Here is a 15,371-nt window from a genome sequence, read left to right as displayed (position 1 = left end):
GTTCATTCAGTTCTCATGAATAACAATGACATGACCTAATACAGTACATTATTTTAACAACGCCTTGACTTTCCTGTTGGCGTGTATGTGAAACAATAGCTGCTAACAGAAAGCCATTTCAGGTCACCACATGGATATGGGTTGTCTGTGTGGGACCCTATCCATTAACTGTACTGTTTACTTAGGTTTTCATTTTCATACGAATGCAATATATTTTAATTCCATTAGTTTTTTAAAAAACTACACAGCTTTTATTTATGAATGGAAATTAATTGTTTAACTTTCACACCAGTTAAAACATTTCTGTCTCAATGACTATGATGCAGGCTTGGTTTGTCTTCAGATAAACTTGCTTAGCTTGATGGGTGTCTTCTTTATTTCTCTTTGCTTTATTTAGTTCCACCATCTGTAGAAGGGGGGGATGAGACCACAGATACTACTGTCATCCTCAACAGCCCACTGGAACTGGAGTGCCGTGCAAGAGGAACACCCCCACCTCACATCACGTGAGCCATCCTTTTTATGCTTCAGTTTTTTTAACTTATATTGTGACAAGATATCTCTAGTATGGACCTGCCAAGCAATGCATCATTCAGTACATAGAACAGTGGAATGATATAGCTTTACATATATTTTATAAGTCTGTCTTCTTGTCTTCCTGTTTTTTCTTGATGGTTGTTCTTGGTTCCATCGCTGTAGGTGGCTGAAGGATGGTCAACCAGTTAGACAGAAGCAAGGGGTGAAGATTGTGTCTAATGGGAGCAAGCTGTTGATCGCTCGTGCCCAAGTCTCGGACACTGGGCGCTATCAGTGTGTGGCCACCAATGAAGCCGGGGACCATATGAGGGAGTTTGATGTTTCTGTTCTTGGTATGACAAATCAATTAACTTGTTATATTTATGTTGAGACACAATAGATAGCAACATTCATTTTGTGTCTGGTTTCTAAACTATTTCTAACAATAAATCATTTTCTTTTTTTTCACAAACACTGCTTTTTGACATGCACAGTTAAGGACTAGTAATTTGCATATCATAATTACACATAATTATGCAATAGTTGTGTACAGTTTTACATTTCTAACTATATATTAATAAGTGATTAAGGGCTTTCTAGTTGTGGTAATAAACTCATATAAAGCCTGAAGTTACAGGGAGTGCATTCTTACAGAGAGCTTATCTTATCCTGACGAATGATTATCAAATAAATAACTGTTTGTTTTTCTTTGTACATGGATGCAGTTCCTCCTACAATCCAATCGACAGGCTCTTCGGAGCGCTCTGTGGTGGTACACAAACCCATAACTCTGCAGTGTGCAGCCAGTGGCATTCCCAATCCAGCAATCACCTGGTTAAAGGATGGACGCCCAGTCAATACTGCCAGTGGAAACATAAAGGTAAGTAGGATCCTAACTGTTAAATTCTAACAGTTAGATGGCAAGGATGAAATATTTCTAATCCTCTCTCTTTGGTTGTGTTCTCTAGTTAGAGTCGGCAGGAAGAGTGCTTCAGATAGTGAATTCTCAGTTGGAGGATGCAGGCAGATACACCTGTGTGGCAACAAATGCTGCTGGGGAGGCACAACAGCACATCCGGCTCAACGTGCAAGGTAAGAACCCTTTACTGCTGTGTTTTTATTAAGTGATCACAAGCTGTCTAAATGTGGGTTGGCTTTAAAAGTTCTTCAGATTGTTCTTATAAATCATGTAATGTCAGTCAGATTATGTGAGCATTACATGTAGGGGATGCATAATTAGTAGAGGGTAATCGTATACAATAAATAAAACTGTTACTTGCTTTACACATTACAACTAACGTGTCATTTTCCCCCATTCACAAGAGCCCCCCACTATAGAAAACGGAGGAGAGACTCTGAATGAGACTATCATCATTAACAATATGATCCAGCTGGAGTGCAAAGCATTCGGAAATCCTTTACCAGGTAAGAGGAATGTGCTGTGCTGGACTCAGTGTACCTAAGGGAGAAAAAATAACAATTTGTCTCGCCATATGTTTCAGTGAAGCCAGCAGCAGTGTGTGTCATTATAGCAGTTATAAAGTGTTACATCTCTGTTTATTGTTCCCTTGTCAGCTATCACCTGGTACAAGGACAGCCGTCCCATCACCAGTGCTGCTGGGGTGACGTTACTGAACCGTGGTCAGATACTCCAGATAGACAATGCCCAGATGTCAGATACAGGGATTTATAAATGTGCTGCCATCAATGCTGCAGGCACTACTGAGCTCGTCTACAGCCTCCAAGTGTATGGTGAGTAACTAAGACAGCAGCATAAAAGCCATTTATTTTCGGTACATGTATTTGATTTGTGAGTGTATGTTTTTCATGGCTGTCTGACTCATGGTTGTGTCTCTCCTGCAGTACCCCCCTCAATCTCAGGCAGCAGTGACATGGTGTCAGTGATTGTGAACAACCCTGTGAGGCTGGAGTGTGAGACAAGAGGCATTCCGGCCCCCAGCCTCACCTGGCTCAAGGATGGCAGTCCTGTTTCTAGCTTCTCTGATGGAGTACAGGTAAAAAGTCTTATTGTATTTACCTATTAATTCATTGACTTCATCATGATGGTACTGACTTCATCATTGATGGTACTGTTATTTTCCACTCAATGTTTCCCAGGTTCTCTACGGAGGCCGAGTGCTGGCCATCACAAGCGCTCAGATCAGTGACACAGGGAAGTACACCTGCGTGGCTGTGAATGCAGCCGGAGAGGAGCAAAGAGACATTGACCTTCGGGTCTATGGTGAGTGTGTGCTTAGAGAATCAGTATTGGAAATTCAGTGTGTACAGTACAATTACAACCCTAACCCTAACTCTAACCCTAACCCTTACCCTACAGTCCAATTTTAACTTGTGTGCTAAAAGTAGACTTTTTGGTGTTCGAATTTGGGCTTGGCTGGTTTTAAACCAAGGATTACAGATGAGTTACAGTTTATTATCTTTTTTTTCTAAATAACTTTGATTGAATGCAACACTGAAAACATAATATAGCATCTATAATTAACATTAACCATAGACTGTTAGAAATTGTATTTTGCACCACACTAAAGCATTTTTCATTAAATGATTTGTGTTTGATGAAAGTAAATATTCACATTCAGAATTTGAGTGACAAGTGAGTATTATTATTATTATTATTATTATTATTATTATTATTATTATTATTATTATTATTATTATCTTTAGAAGAGAATGTGCATCACAGGAGGCCAAAGCAAAGTGTACCAATGTAAAATGTATTACATAGCTTTTATTTATGTATGGAAAGACAAGTCTTTTTTTGGGGGGCGTTTCTTGCAGTACCACCAAATATCATGGGGGAGGAGCAGAACGTTTCTGTTGTCATCAACCAGATGGTAGTGCTGCAGTGTCAGAGCAATGCTATCCCTCCGCCCACTCTCCACTGGCTCAAGGACGGACGACCGCTCTTTAGGAAACCTGGTCTCACCGTGTCAGGAGATGGAAGCACCCTTAAGGTAACTTTCAGCAATAACTGTGCCTTCAACTTCTTCAGCAAAATACTGAAAACACAACACAATGAAAATCATTTTAACTTGACGACTGAGACATGGAATTACCAAGTCATTACAGCACAATAGATTTTCCAAAAATGTTAGTGTGATAATATCTGGGTTTGGATTTAAGAATGAGAACTTATAGCAGTCAAGTAATGTGGACGTGCAGGGGCTGGTTAACTTTAATAATCTTTCTGCAAGAATACATAATATCTTATTTATGAATTTATTTATTTCCCAGATTGATGGAGCTCAAGTCCAGGATATGGGCCGGTACACATGTGAAGCTACAAATGTTGCTGGAAAAACAGAGAAGAACTATAACCTGAATGTGTGGGGTGAGTGTGCTTCTAACATGAAAACTGAGAGGACTGAGTTGTAATTGAATTCAGCACAGGTGTATTTCCAGGTCTGTCGCAAGGGTAAGATCTGTAAGATCTTTGAGAGAGAGAGAGAGAGAGAGAGAGAGAGAGAGAGAGAGAGAGAGAGAGAGAGAGAGAGAGAGAGAGAGAGAGAGAGAGAGAGAGAGAGAGAGAGAGAGAGATCCAGTGGTTGATCAAGTACAATCATGATAACTGGAATAGAAAACTGTGGACAAGTGTGAACAGTCTATGGTTGGCTGGGCAAAGACAACCAGAGCTGGAGCTAGAGCTTTGGCTCCAAACATTACGATTGACACCAAAGTTTATTTCTCCACTTCAGGGACTTCAGGATTAGATTACTCATAATGATAAAACTATATGTCACTATAAACCCTGTTCATAAAACATTAACCCACTCTTATTTTAACTTTTCAAATCTATTTTCATTTATTAATTCAAGTAAGCATTGAACTGTACTGGATTATTGGTATTTAGAGTTTCTTCTTGTACTGTATATTAAAACTCTCTCTTTGTAGAAAAAAGTTCTTGAAAAATTTTCTTTGAAAAATGTCTTATAGATGTCAGTGTTCCATGCGGCTTGCACCCCCGTGGTATAGTATAGCGTATATATGGTAATCTCAGTCTGTACCAACAGGCAGAGCAATATTTTCTTTACTGACCACAATACCACAGAACATGCTGCATAGAGTGCTGATATATTAGTGAATAGTGAATCACTGAGACCTTTTACTGGATGCAGATGTTCTTCAAGCGGGCGGGCTTTGGGATTTTTCAAATGATGTCACTATTATGTTGCTGTGTCATTGCAGTTTGATGAGATAATTCCAGTCAACTGTGGCGCTGTAATGATTTAACATTCATTTTTCCAAGCATTGACATCTCACTAAGGGCTCATTTGGCAGAGGCTCTGCTGAAGTTCTGCTTCCATAACTCATTTAACTGTAACCTGATGGAGGTTCTGTTTGTTTGACGCTGACCGTCAAATTCTGGGAACTGAAACACATGTTTGATAGTTTCTCCCAGGTTAACTAGCCAGTTTCTAAAAAACTTACAATCATTTTGCATTGTTACACTGCAGACAACATTTGAAAGCAACTGACAGAGTCTGGCAGCTGCTGAAAATTCTGACAAAGAAAGGCAGCACATTTTAACGTTCTCCCGTTTTCCAAAAGAATAATTATTATTAATATTATTGACCAAGAACACCTAAGCTAAGATTTCTAGATTTGTATCACTGCGCTATGATCTTGTACCAGCCTAGAGAGTTATTCAAATCTTAGAGCTATGGAACGTTACTAAACACTGGAGCTGTGTTTTAAAAGCCTCAGTGTTTAAAATACTTCAAAAAGATACCACCTAAGAGGAATCCAAGTGACTAAGTTAGTGACGATCAGGAAGATATTTCATATTGCTTTAACTGAATCCCCCCTGTCACAGATCTATTACCTTCATCAGTGGTATGCTATTTAGTAAGATGACCACAAGTCCAACAAGTCAGTGGTGCTATGTTCTGCATTGGTACATGTATGTATGTAATCCATAACTTCAAACAAAAATATTATTTAGTATTCTATAGTAGAGGGCAACACACTGTAGGTTACGAAAGAATTATATATTGTATAATATTGTAAATAACAGTATAGCGTTTTTGTCATGACTGTTGAATGCTGATATTTTTTAAATAAGGGTTCAAAAACTAAATAATATAAAGAAGCACATAGACAAACATGTCAGCCAAATGTTTTTACATTCCTCGAAGATGGCCTCAGGACTGGTTTATAAGTGCAGGTGCCTGTGATGTCTGCCCACCACTTTAGCCCTTGACTCTCAGAGCAAAGGCTTACTGTGCTTTGTATAAAAATTCAGAACGTTACACGATGAGTGAATTGAGCAGAGAGAGCTGTTAGCAAGGATTAGATGGCAGTCTGTTTTGTGAATCAGGAGAGACAAGGGAAGGTTTCCCACATTCACTTTTCACTTCAAGTAGAGATCCATCCTCAGGGATTACAGCTACCTGTGATGTACCACAGTTTACCATTCCTCTGATCTGAGTCCAGACTCCTTGTCTCTCCATCAGCAACCCTATTTATCTTGCTCTCCATTGCTGACCCAAGTCTTCTGCCGGCTACAGAAACAGACAGCTGATAGGTCCAGGGAACAGAATGAGCAGAGGGACTGCAAGCCAGTTTTTATTGAGGGAAGTTTTTGTTACTCAAGGGACGGGAAAGACAGAGCGCTTTTTCTGGCATATTGGTGGGAAACATGATCACATGTTTAGAAAGTGTATTTTTGTGGTTTTTAAACAGGTGAGGGATTTACTGTCTGGATCTTGTTCAGGCTGCTGGTTGCCAGCACTCTAGTCTAAGGCTGCATGCAGTTTCAGGTTTTGAAAGCAAACATCATGTGCAAAAACATGCACAGTAAAGACAGGTAATGTTCAATTGTGACAACAGGCTGCATTTAGACAATTCAACATTTACACATTGAATTGAGCTATGCTGATGAAATGGTTGATATTTTTTGATGCGGCTACATTTGGAGCAGTTCAAAAGAAAAGATTAATTATCAATAAATAGACTCATTTACTTATATTAAATGTCACTGTTCCCCAGTATAATCATATACAGTGCGAAGACTGCATTGTCTGCATTTAATTCTCCACACCACTTGTTGAATATAAACAAACAAGATATCCTTTCTATTCTCAGTTCCCCCAAGTATCCGGGACTCCGATGAAGTCTCTCAGCTCACTGTGACTGAAGGCAGCCTCATAACTTTAGTTTGTGAGTCCAGCGGTATCCCTCCGCCCAGCCTCACCTGGAAAAAGAATGGTAAGCAACACCTGGATGCATTTCTACTAAACCTAGTATGTGAATTACAAAAGGCACCAGGCAAATACAATGTATTAATCAAAATGGTATTGCTTGGATTGTTTGGATGAATTACCCTCCAATAGAAGAGACTTTCCTGACTGATTGTGTGCAGGTGCTGTGTTGAAAGCGGATTCCCGAGGCAGGGTGAGAGTGCTGTCCGGAGGAAGACAGCTACAGATCTCCAGTGCTGAGAAGTCTGATACTGCCTCTTACTCCTGTGTGGCTTCCAATATGGCTGGGGACACCATGAAGGAATACAACCTGCAGGTTTATGGTATGGAAGACTGTGCAGTTACTTAAAATGATGCACTATTCCAAATTACACTGACTGGGGAGGAATCATTGCATTCATGGCATGGAACCAGCTACCTTCTGAACTTTGCTCCAAGACTTACTATGCTTATCACAGTAATAGCATATATGTTTTTGAAGGATTTGAGAGAAAATTCCCGTCCACACGTTATTAAATGTGCTGGTATTTATTATTAATAGTATCATTTATGTCTTATAATAATGCAGAACAAATGGAAAACACGATTTATGTGGTGCCAGGTGTTTGCAAGTAAGAACTTTTTGGTGCATTTTTTTCTATAAAACCAGAAAAACAGGTGGCACTTGAAAGAGTTGGGGTTGGTAATTACTTGCATTAAACTCTAGGAAACACCAGGTGCTGTAGATCATACATTTAGGAGCGCACTTCCCTCTCAGCTTAAGTTAGAGTAGGGGTGTCCCTTTCACTCTTGGTCTTACTTCCAACCCTTTTCTAATTGCTTAATTAACCAATGAAACCTCCATCCAGACGCTGAAGTAGTTAATTGTCTCATTGACCCTCCAGGACTGTGATGGGACAACCCTGTTAGAGAATGATACTATTCAGAAGTGTTGCTTACATGTCTAAATTGTAGAACTTTTGTATACATACTTCAGTCCGGCCTACGATCTTGAACAGCGGGAGCCGCCCGAGTAACGTGACAGTGACGCGCAGGAATGACGTCACGCTGGAGTGTGAGGCGCAGGGGATCCCGCGGCCCGCAGTGACTTGGCTGAAGGACGGCCGGCCCCTGGTAAATGGCAGAGGGGTGCTGATTCTGAACGAGGGCCGCCTGCTGCAGATCAAGAACTCCCAGGTGTCTGACACAGGCCGCTACATGTGCGTGGCTGTGAACGTGGCTGGACAAGCTGACAGGAAATACGATGTCAATGTCCACGGTGAGTACATTACAAAGTAAAAAAAAACAAAGTTTCATTTTCACCACTGTTTAATGTAATTAGTTGTGCCTTTGAAAAACTTTACCTTTTGTTTCATTTTTTATATCTGAATTCTAAAGTTGGTTAGATTCAGTGTTGAAACCCAACATAAATCATGTATATTAAATAAAAGATGAGTGTGATGTTAATGAGAACAACTTGCTCCCCTGTTTGTGCCTGTCAGTGCCTCCTAGTATCAGTGGAGATTTGAAGTCCCCGGAAAACATCAGTGTGGTGGTGAAAAACCCTGTTGCCTTGTCTTGCGAGGCCTCTGGCATCCCACTGCCCGCCATTACCTGGCTCAAGGACGGGCGCCCCATCAGCCTGTCCAACTCCATCAGGATTCTCTCTGGTATGTCCACAACTCAACCTCACAAACAACAGGCTCAGAGAATTTTGATTGTTCATGCAATCTACTGAATATGCCCCATAAACATAATTATAATATGAAAAGAAACATACAGTACCACTGAAAGTGCAGTAGACGTTTTCCCCAAATAATTGTGCACGGGTGAGCATATTCAAATTCATAGCAATCCAGCAGGACTTCTTATAGACGCTGGTAAACCTACTCTGTCTGCTGTATGATGGTGCTGTTGTTGTAGGATATGGTATCAGCTGTTTCAGGACAGGTCATTCAGCTTAGGACCTCAGGGCAATGGCACCTACCTGTACTGGTAGCCTCTATAGAATCTGCTGCAATTGTCTAGTTTAAATGACACTATTCTACCCACATGTTGTATTTCCTCAGGTGCAGTCAGCTGCGTGTTGAAGCACATTAATTATTACTTATTATTATTATTATTATTATTATTATTATTTATTTCTTAGCAAACACCCTTATCCAGGGTGACTTACAGTTGTTACAAGATATCACATTATTTCACATTATACAGAGATCACATTATTTTTATATACAATTACCCATTTAAACAGTTGGGTTTTTACTGGAGGTAAAGTACCTTGCTCAAGGGTACAACAGCAGTGTCCCTCACCGGGGATTGAACCCACGACCCTCTGGTCAGGAGTCCAGAGCCCTAACCACTACTCTACACTCCACTCCACTGCTCCACATTAACTGTAGTCTAGTGGACTGAGAAGTGAGATGCCTGTGATTTTCTGTTTAAACTGCTGCTTGGTTGGAATAACCAAGTTCTTGCTTGTTTTTTATGCAGTGACTTATCTTGCTTTATTTTAAGGGAAATTAGGATTTTTTGGTTTTCTTCATTGATCCAGACTGGAGTCAAGATTAGAGTCACCTGCTAAGCACAGGTCATAGTTAATCAATCTCAGCACTCATTTGCATTTGGGCCTGTTTAAAACATTAGCAAGCAGATACAAACATATGAATTCCATGTAGTTGCTGCTACACACAGTACAGTATTGTTTTAGCCCTCACAATGATCCAGACTTCACGGTTTTGGGCAGGTGGTCGGCTGCTGCGACTGATGCATGCTGCCGTGGAGGATGCTGGGAGGTACACGTGTGTGGTGTCCAACACCGCTGGTGAAGAGAGGAAGAACTTTGACCTTGATATCCTGGGTATGTGTCCAACCAGAGCCACTCATCTGAAAGCATAAACCAATAGAGAACAGTTAAAAAAAGAATGCTCTTCGCTGTAGAATTCAGTGTGACATGATTTGTAAAGATTTTGAAATGATCTTTTGTCCCCCAAATAGTTCCACCAAGCATTGGTAATGAAGAGAAGCTGGAAGATGTGAAAGTGAAAGAGAAGCAAAGCGTGACATTGACGTGTGAGGTTACAGGTAAGTTCTAGACTTTGTTTAGCTTGCAGTACAACCAGACCAGATATTGCAGGCTTGCTACAGTAATCAAAAGTTTAGTCGCTAAACAAAATTTAAGGATATCTCATATTGCATGCATCATACTGTACATACTGTATTTAATAATGAATTTCTCAACATCTACATTGTTCTCCGGCTGCACTAACTCCCTTTACATCTTGCTGTGTGCTCAACCTGCAGGTAACCCTGTGCCGCAGATCAGCTGGCAGAAGGACGGGCAGCCCCTGGTTGAGGATGAGCAGCACCAGGTCCTGTCTCACGGACGCTTCCTGCAGATCTCTTACGCCCAGGTGGCAGACACGGGGAGATACACCTGTGTGGCATCCAATACCGCCGGGTACAAGAGCAAGAATTTCAACCTCAACGTGCTGGGTAGGGTTTCAAAAGATGTGGCCCTTTAACACTCTAGAAGAATGACACACCCTTCCCAGTACCCTTTAAACAGTACTAGAATCCTCTCATAGCATGATTTATGTTATTTCTTGGCAGTTTCTCCCACAATAGCTGGAGTGGACGTGCAGGGGACCCCTGAAGATGTGACGGTGACTCTGAACAGCCCCACCTCCCTGGTGTGTGAGGCTCAGTCCTACCCACCTGCCACCATCACCTGGCTCAAGGACGGAGTTCAATTCGAATCCAACAGAAACATCAGGGTTCTACCCGGTGAGGAACGTATTCACAGCAATGCTTCATTAAAACAGGGTTTCTGTTATAGGCTAAGACAGGGTCTCATCAGCATCCACACTAATAAGCCCAATGTGTTCACTAAAAAGGTGGGCGCACCCTACAGATTCTGAATGCCCAAGAGGAGGACGCTGGGAGGTATACCTGCGTGGCCACCAACGAAGCCGGGGAGACCATCAAGAATTACGAAGTCAAAGTTTACAGTAAGTACCTCACCCTGGTAATTCCTGTTGTGCAGATTCTATGTACAATCTGTTATGAGGACCCAATAGCAACGTGTTTGTTATGAAACACAAATCATAGTTGTTTGACTATCTGTTTATTTTCCCAGTCCCCCCTATGATAAGCAAAGATGACCTCCCAGGTATTGGCCTCTCTCCAAAGGAAGTGAAGATTAAAGTGAACAACAGCCTGACTCTGGAGTGCGAGGCTCAGGGCATCCCCACTGCCACCCTGAACTGGTATAAAGATGGACAGGTAAAATCAAACAGTTAATGGATTTACACATAACCAGCAATGCTATCACTTGAACAGTTTTGGAACAAAATGTGTATTATTATTATTATTATTATTATTATTATTATTATTATTATTAGTAGTAGTAGTAGTAGTAGTAGTAGTAGTAGTAGTAGTATTATTATTGTTGTAGTTTAATGACAATTATTTTATTTGGTGTAGTCTGAAATATGAATAGAGATGTAAAATCTGTTTGTTTTGATCTCACAGCCCTTGAGAGCAGATGACCATGTTACAATCACAGCAAATGGACGTATTCTCCAGATCCGGAAAGCCCAGGTGTCAGATACCGGTCGCTATACCTGTGTGGCTTCGAACATTGCTGGGGAGGACGAAAAGGACTTTGATGTAAATATACAAGGTAAAATGTGTTAATTATATGAAGTGCTACTTTAAAGCACTCAACTCTGCTGCTGAAACAGATATTGCCATTTTTTCTGTTTGAATTGAGTGAGCTCCCTCTCGTGGTCTCTGGGTGTAACCATTTGGTAATTAGATCGGTTAACTGGAACAGTGTTCCTTGGGAGCGTGTGTGTGTTTTAACATTATATTATGATAACTAAAACCACTTAAGTTTCAGTTTCGTGCTGCTGGCTTTTGGGATTTTATTGGGGTCACTGGGTAGGCTCCACTAATCGCGTTGTTTTCTGACTAGCTGGTAGAACTGTTAATGACAAATAAACATATTCTTTTTGACCTGCAGTCCCCCCAAGTTTCCAGAAACCCACAGGAATCAAAGACACAGCTTCTGTGGACAGCATCAGTGGCATTGATATCAAGGACGTTGTCATTAACAACCCCATCTCCCTTTACTGTGAGACCAACGCCGTCCCCCCACCCACTCTGACCTGGTACAAGGATGGCAAACCCGTGACCTCTAGTGACAAAGTGCTGATACTGCCAGGTAAAGGATGAGAGCCAAGCTCACGTTTTTGTCCTTGAATGGCAAACACCTCCCATTTGTAATATTGCTTCCCTGTTGTTTCTTCCTGTAAGGAGGTCGGGTGTTGCAGATCCCCAGGGCTCAGGCAGAGGATGCTGGGAGGTATACCTGTGTGGCCACGAATGAAGCGGGAGAGGACTCCATTCAGTATGACATCAGAGTTCTCTGTGAGTAAAATCAGGGACAGAATATTGTTGGCTGTCATTTGTTGAGTAGTGTACGTTTGGGGTTTTGAAAGGACCGCCTACGAACACCCATGATAAAACTACAGCTACTTTATAGTATATTTGCTGCCTAGATTACTTGTTATGGAGTATAATTCAGAAATATAGCTGATTGCTGAGTAACTTAGGTCCTAGTTTGGCTTAAAGAGATTGCCAGATTTGATTTCTTGGCACCAAAAATGTAGGGCTTCTAGGTACTGTACATTGCCCTTTTTACATTAGTAGGAGCTTTAAGTTATTATTTAGTATTTTTTTCAAAGACCATGACAGTTAACCTAAACCCTAACTTGCTGTCACCTGTCCTTACCCAAAAAGCAGAACCATAACTTCAAAATATTTTACCACAGAGGATTTAACAAAGGGTTTGCATGTGTCTGCAGTTCCACCTTCCATCAGGGGTGCAGATGGAGACCTGCCAGACGAGGTCACTGTGTTGGTAAACAAGACCGCTATGCTGGAGTGCCTGGTCAATGGCAATCCCACCCCGAAAATCTCCTGGTTGAAGGACGGTCAGCCCCTGACTGAGAGCAAAACACAGAAGCTGCTGCTCAATGGAAGAACACTGCAGGTGAGCAGCCTACTCTACTGTCAATGCCTTTCATATACTTCATTAAGTGATGCCAGATTGTGTATTTACTGCTGTGTGTTAATAGCATTGTTCTTGGCTCATGTTAGGTGGGGAATGCTCAGGTAACAGATACAGGGCGATACGTATGTGTGGCAGAGAATGTGGCAGGGAGTGCCGAGAAGTATTTCAACCTCAATGTACACGGTAAGTGATTCTCAACTAGTGTACCAGGTGCATTTTGGAAGTCTTTGTTCTATTCTGACAAACAAATCTTTGCAGGCAAAGCTTTAATTAGTGGGGCTTGAGAAGCAAGAGTCCCCACTTTAAATCTTCGACATACTTCTTCTTCTTCTTCTTCTTCTTTGGCACGCTACTCCTCTTACACCGTTTAAGCTAGAAACGCTGTTCAAACTTTAAAACGTGTAGACCGGTCTGGAATAGTGTGCTTGTATACAACTTTTTGATATATTTTATACTTTTTAAACTATTAAGCTTTTTGTCCTTCTTTTGTCCATCTTCATTCACTTTAATGGGACATTTTTCAACATTCTAAGGCTCCCCATTATTTAAAAACTCTCAGACCTCCAACGTTCTATTTACTGTAAACGATGTAACTTTTGACACAAATCAGCTACTTTGACCACTTTCCCAACAAGTAAGACAAAAAGTTAGAGCATATGACATCTCCATCTACTTCTCTGCTATTCAAATATGAAATCAAAACAGAAATAACTTTTACCAATCAAGAGGTACACCTGTTTTAATAACCGCACCAACTATTTTCTGTGACCTTTTAGAAATAACTGCCGTCCACTTCCCCAACAAGTTAGACAAATACTTAGAGCAAATGATACCTTCCTTTACTTCTCAGCTATTCAAATATGAAATCAAAACAGGAATGGCATCTACCAATCAAGAGGTACAGCTGTTTTAGTAACCGCATCAACTTCTTTCAGTAGGCTACTTCCCACTGTTGAATTAACTGTCATAGAACTTTGAGAAATTTCAAATTCTAGCACATTCCAAGCATGAGACAATTAGTAAACAGTGGGCGCGTTAAGTAAGTGAGCCGCTCAGAGTGAGAACGCTCAGAAAGCACACTGTGCAGATTTAAATGACTTAACGCTCTGCTCCACGAGAGCACTGAGCAACTTTTAAAAATGGCGAATAATAATTATTTGCTTGTTTGTGTTTCTGAGGTGATGGTAGATAAAATGGCCCGTGTGAAGTTACTGTCCCCTGCTGTACCTCGCTAAGTTCGGCGCTCTGTTTGGACTGAACCTCATATCTGTCTGTGTTTAATACCGACAATATCGACGTTAATAATGAAAATTATGAATAATATTAATACTACAAACCTACTAATAATAATACATTCATAACTATAAAACAGCTCTACATTTTAAAAAAATGAAATTAAATGATACAAATTAGAAAACAAAAATATTTACCATCTTATTTAACCAATTAATACATAACTTCATAAGTCGAAACCAGTTCATCGTTCTTGACAAAAGTATTTGTCAATCCTGCCTGTCATCTCCATTTGTTTCCTGCAGGTGGCCATTCCATCTGCTCGCTCTGATCACTGATGAAAAATGTTCAGGAGCGCTCTGAGCGGCTCTGAGATCTGAATCTCAATAGGACCACTTGGCTTTGCTCCCATCAGCAGTAGAATGTGCCTTGTTTAATACCCTGCAGTGCGGTTTGTGAGTGACTGTTTTACTCTTCGCAGTGCCCCCCACTGTTATGGGTAGGAACCCTGAGAATGTGACGGTGGTGGTGAATAACTTCATCTCTTTGACCTGTGAGGCTACAGGCTTCCCTCCTCCCACCCTTAGCTGGCTGAAAGATGGGAAGCCAGTGCAGCTGAACAGTAACGCGCTTATAATGCCTGGTCAGTGAATCTTTATCTTTACTGTTTAGACTCTGCGAAATACTCTCAGTATGTGCATTCTTGTCTACCTTGCATATCCTACAGCATTGTTTGTGTGTGTGTACAATATGAAAACAAACTAGATAAACGCAGAGCCATAAAGCTGCTCTAAGAATAACTTCAGTTTGTTATTAACCTTTATGTTTCCTGTCAGTACACAGAGGCCCGTTTCCAATTCACAGCTCCCCCCCACCTCATTTATGACCTTAAAACTGACTGGAATGGAGGTACTGTACTGTTATGCAGTCCCTTGTCTCTTGTGTAATGACTCTGAGTGCTAATCATAGCTTTGTTGGGCATCAGGAGGACGTACCTTGCAGATCCTGCGAGCGAAGCTGTCAGATGGAGGGAAGTACAGCTGTGTAGCAATGAACCAGGCCGGGGAGAACGAGAAGTTCATCTTCCTCACTGTGTTTGGTTGGTGTTTGTTTATTTACCGCTTCACTCACTCACTCACTCACTCACTCACTCACTCACTCACTCACTCACTCACTCACACAAGCCAGTGTCTTTCTTTGGATACATACAGTCATTCATGATAACATAACTGAAAATATGTTTAGCTGCTTTTATGGGTTGTTATGTAAAAGTTTATTAGGATTGCTGAAACAGAATGTTTGTAACCTGTACTAGAATCCAGAGGGGGCCTTTAGAACACACA

The 15,371-nt window shown here is 41.0% G+C and overlaps 1 protein-coding gene across 2 annotated transcripts in view; it reads left to right on the top strand.

Annotated features, from left to right (window-relative positions):
- Positions 1-15,371, top strand: part of LOC117409579 (hemicentin-1) — a 92,303-nt gene that overhangs the window by 53,872 nt on the left and 23,060 nt on the right. For both annotated transcript variants that reach the window (XM_034015844.3, XM_059031736.1), the window contains exons 33-59: positions 398-506; positions 700-869; positions 1,242-1,396; positions 1,485-1,608; positions 1,840-1,941; positions 2,092-2,268; positions 2,380-2,531; positions 2,635-2,758; positions 3,316-3,491; positions 3,772-3,868; positions 6,622-6,744; positions 6,899-7,060; positions 7,714-7,995; positions 8,219-8,386; positions 9,463-9,576; positions 9,714-9,800; positions 10,020-10,211; positions 10,329-10,502; positions 10,613-10,726; positions 10,855-11,000; positions 11,250-11,400; positions 11,743-11,943; positions 12,036-12,149; positions 12,587-12,774; positions 12,882-12,978; positions 14,510-14,671; positions 15,014-15,127. In XM_034015844.3, the coding sequence (XP_033871735.3) occupies positions 398-506; positions 700-869; positions 1,242-1,396; positions 1,485-1,608; positions 1,840-1,941; positions 2,092-2,268; positions 2,380-2,531; positions 2,635-2,758; positions 3,316-3,491; positions 3,772-3,868; positions 6,622-6,744; positions 6,899-7,060; positions 7,714-7,995; positions 8,219-8,386; positions 9,463-9,576; positions 9,714-9,800; positions 10,020-10,211; positions 10,329-10,502; positions 10,613-10,726; positions 10,855-11,000; positions 11,250-11,400; positions 11,743-11,943; positions 12,036-12,149; positions 12,587-12,774; positions 12,882-12,978; positions 14,510-14,671; positions 15,014-15,127 (3,975 nt within the window). The remainder of the gene's footprint in view (positions 1-397; positions 507-699; positions 870-1,241; positions 1,397-1,484; positions 1,609-1,839; positions 1,942-2,091; positions 2,269-2,379; positions 2,532-2,634; positions 2,759-3,315; positions 3,492-3,771; positions 3,869-6,621; positions 6,745-6,898; positions 7,061-7,713; positions 7,996-8,218; positions 8,387-9,462; positions 9,577-9,713; positions 9,801-10,019; positions 10,212-10,328; positions 10,503-10,612; positions 10,727-10,854; positions 11,001-11,249; positions 11,401-11,742; positions 11,944-12,035; positions 12,150-12,586; positions 12,775-12,881; positions 12,979-14,509; positions 14,672-15,013; positions 15,128-15,371) is intronic.

This window comes from Acipenser ruthenus, chromosome 10, assembly GCF_902713425.1.
Source record: "Acipenser ruthenus chromosome 10, fAciRut3.2 maternal haplotype, whole genome shotgun sequence".
In the NCBI taxonomy this organism is placed as follows: Eukaryota; Metazoa; Chordata; class Actinopteri; order Acipenseriformes; family Acipenseridae; genus Acipenser; species Acipenser ruthenus.
Note: the sequence above shows the minus strand (reverse complement) of the source record. Positions and strands in the feature narration are given on the sequence as shown.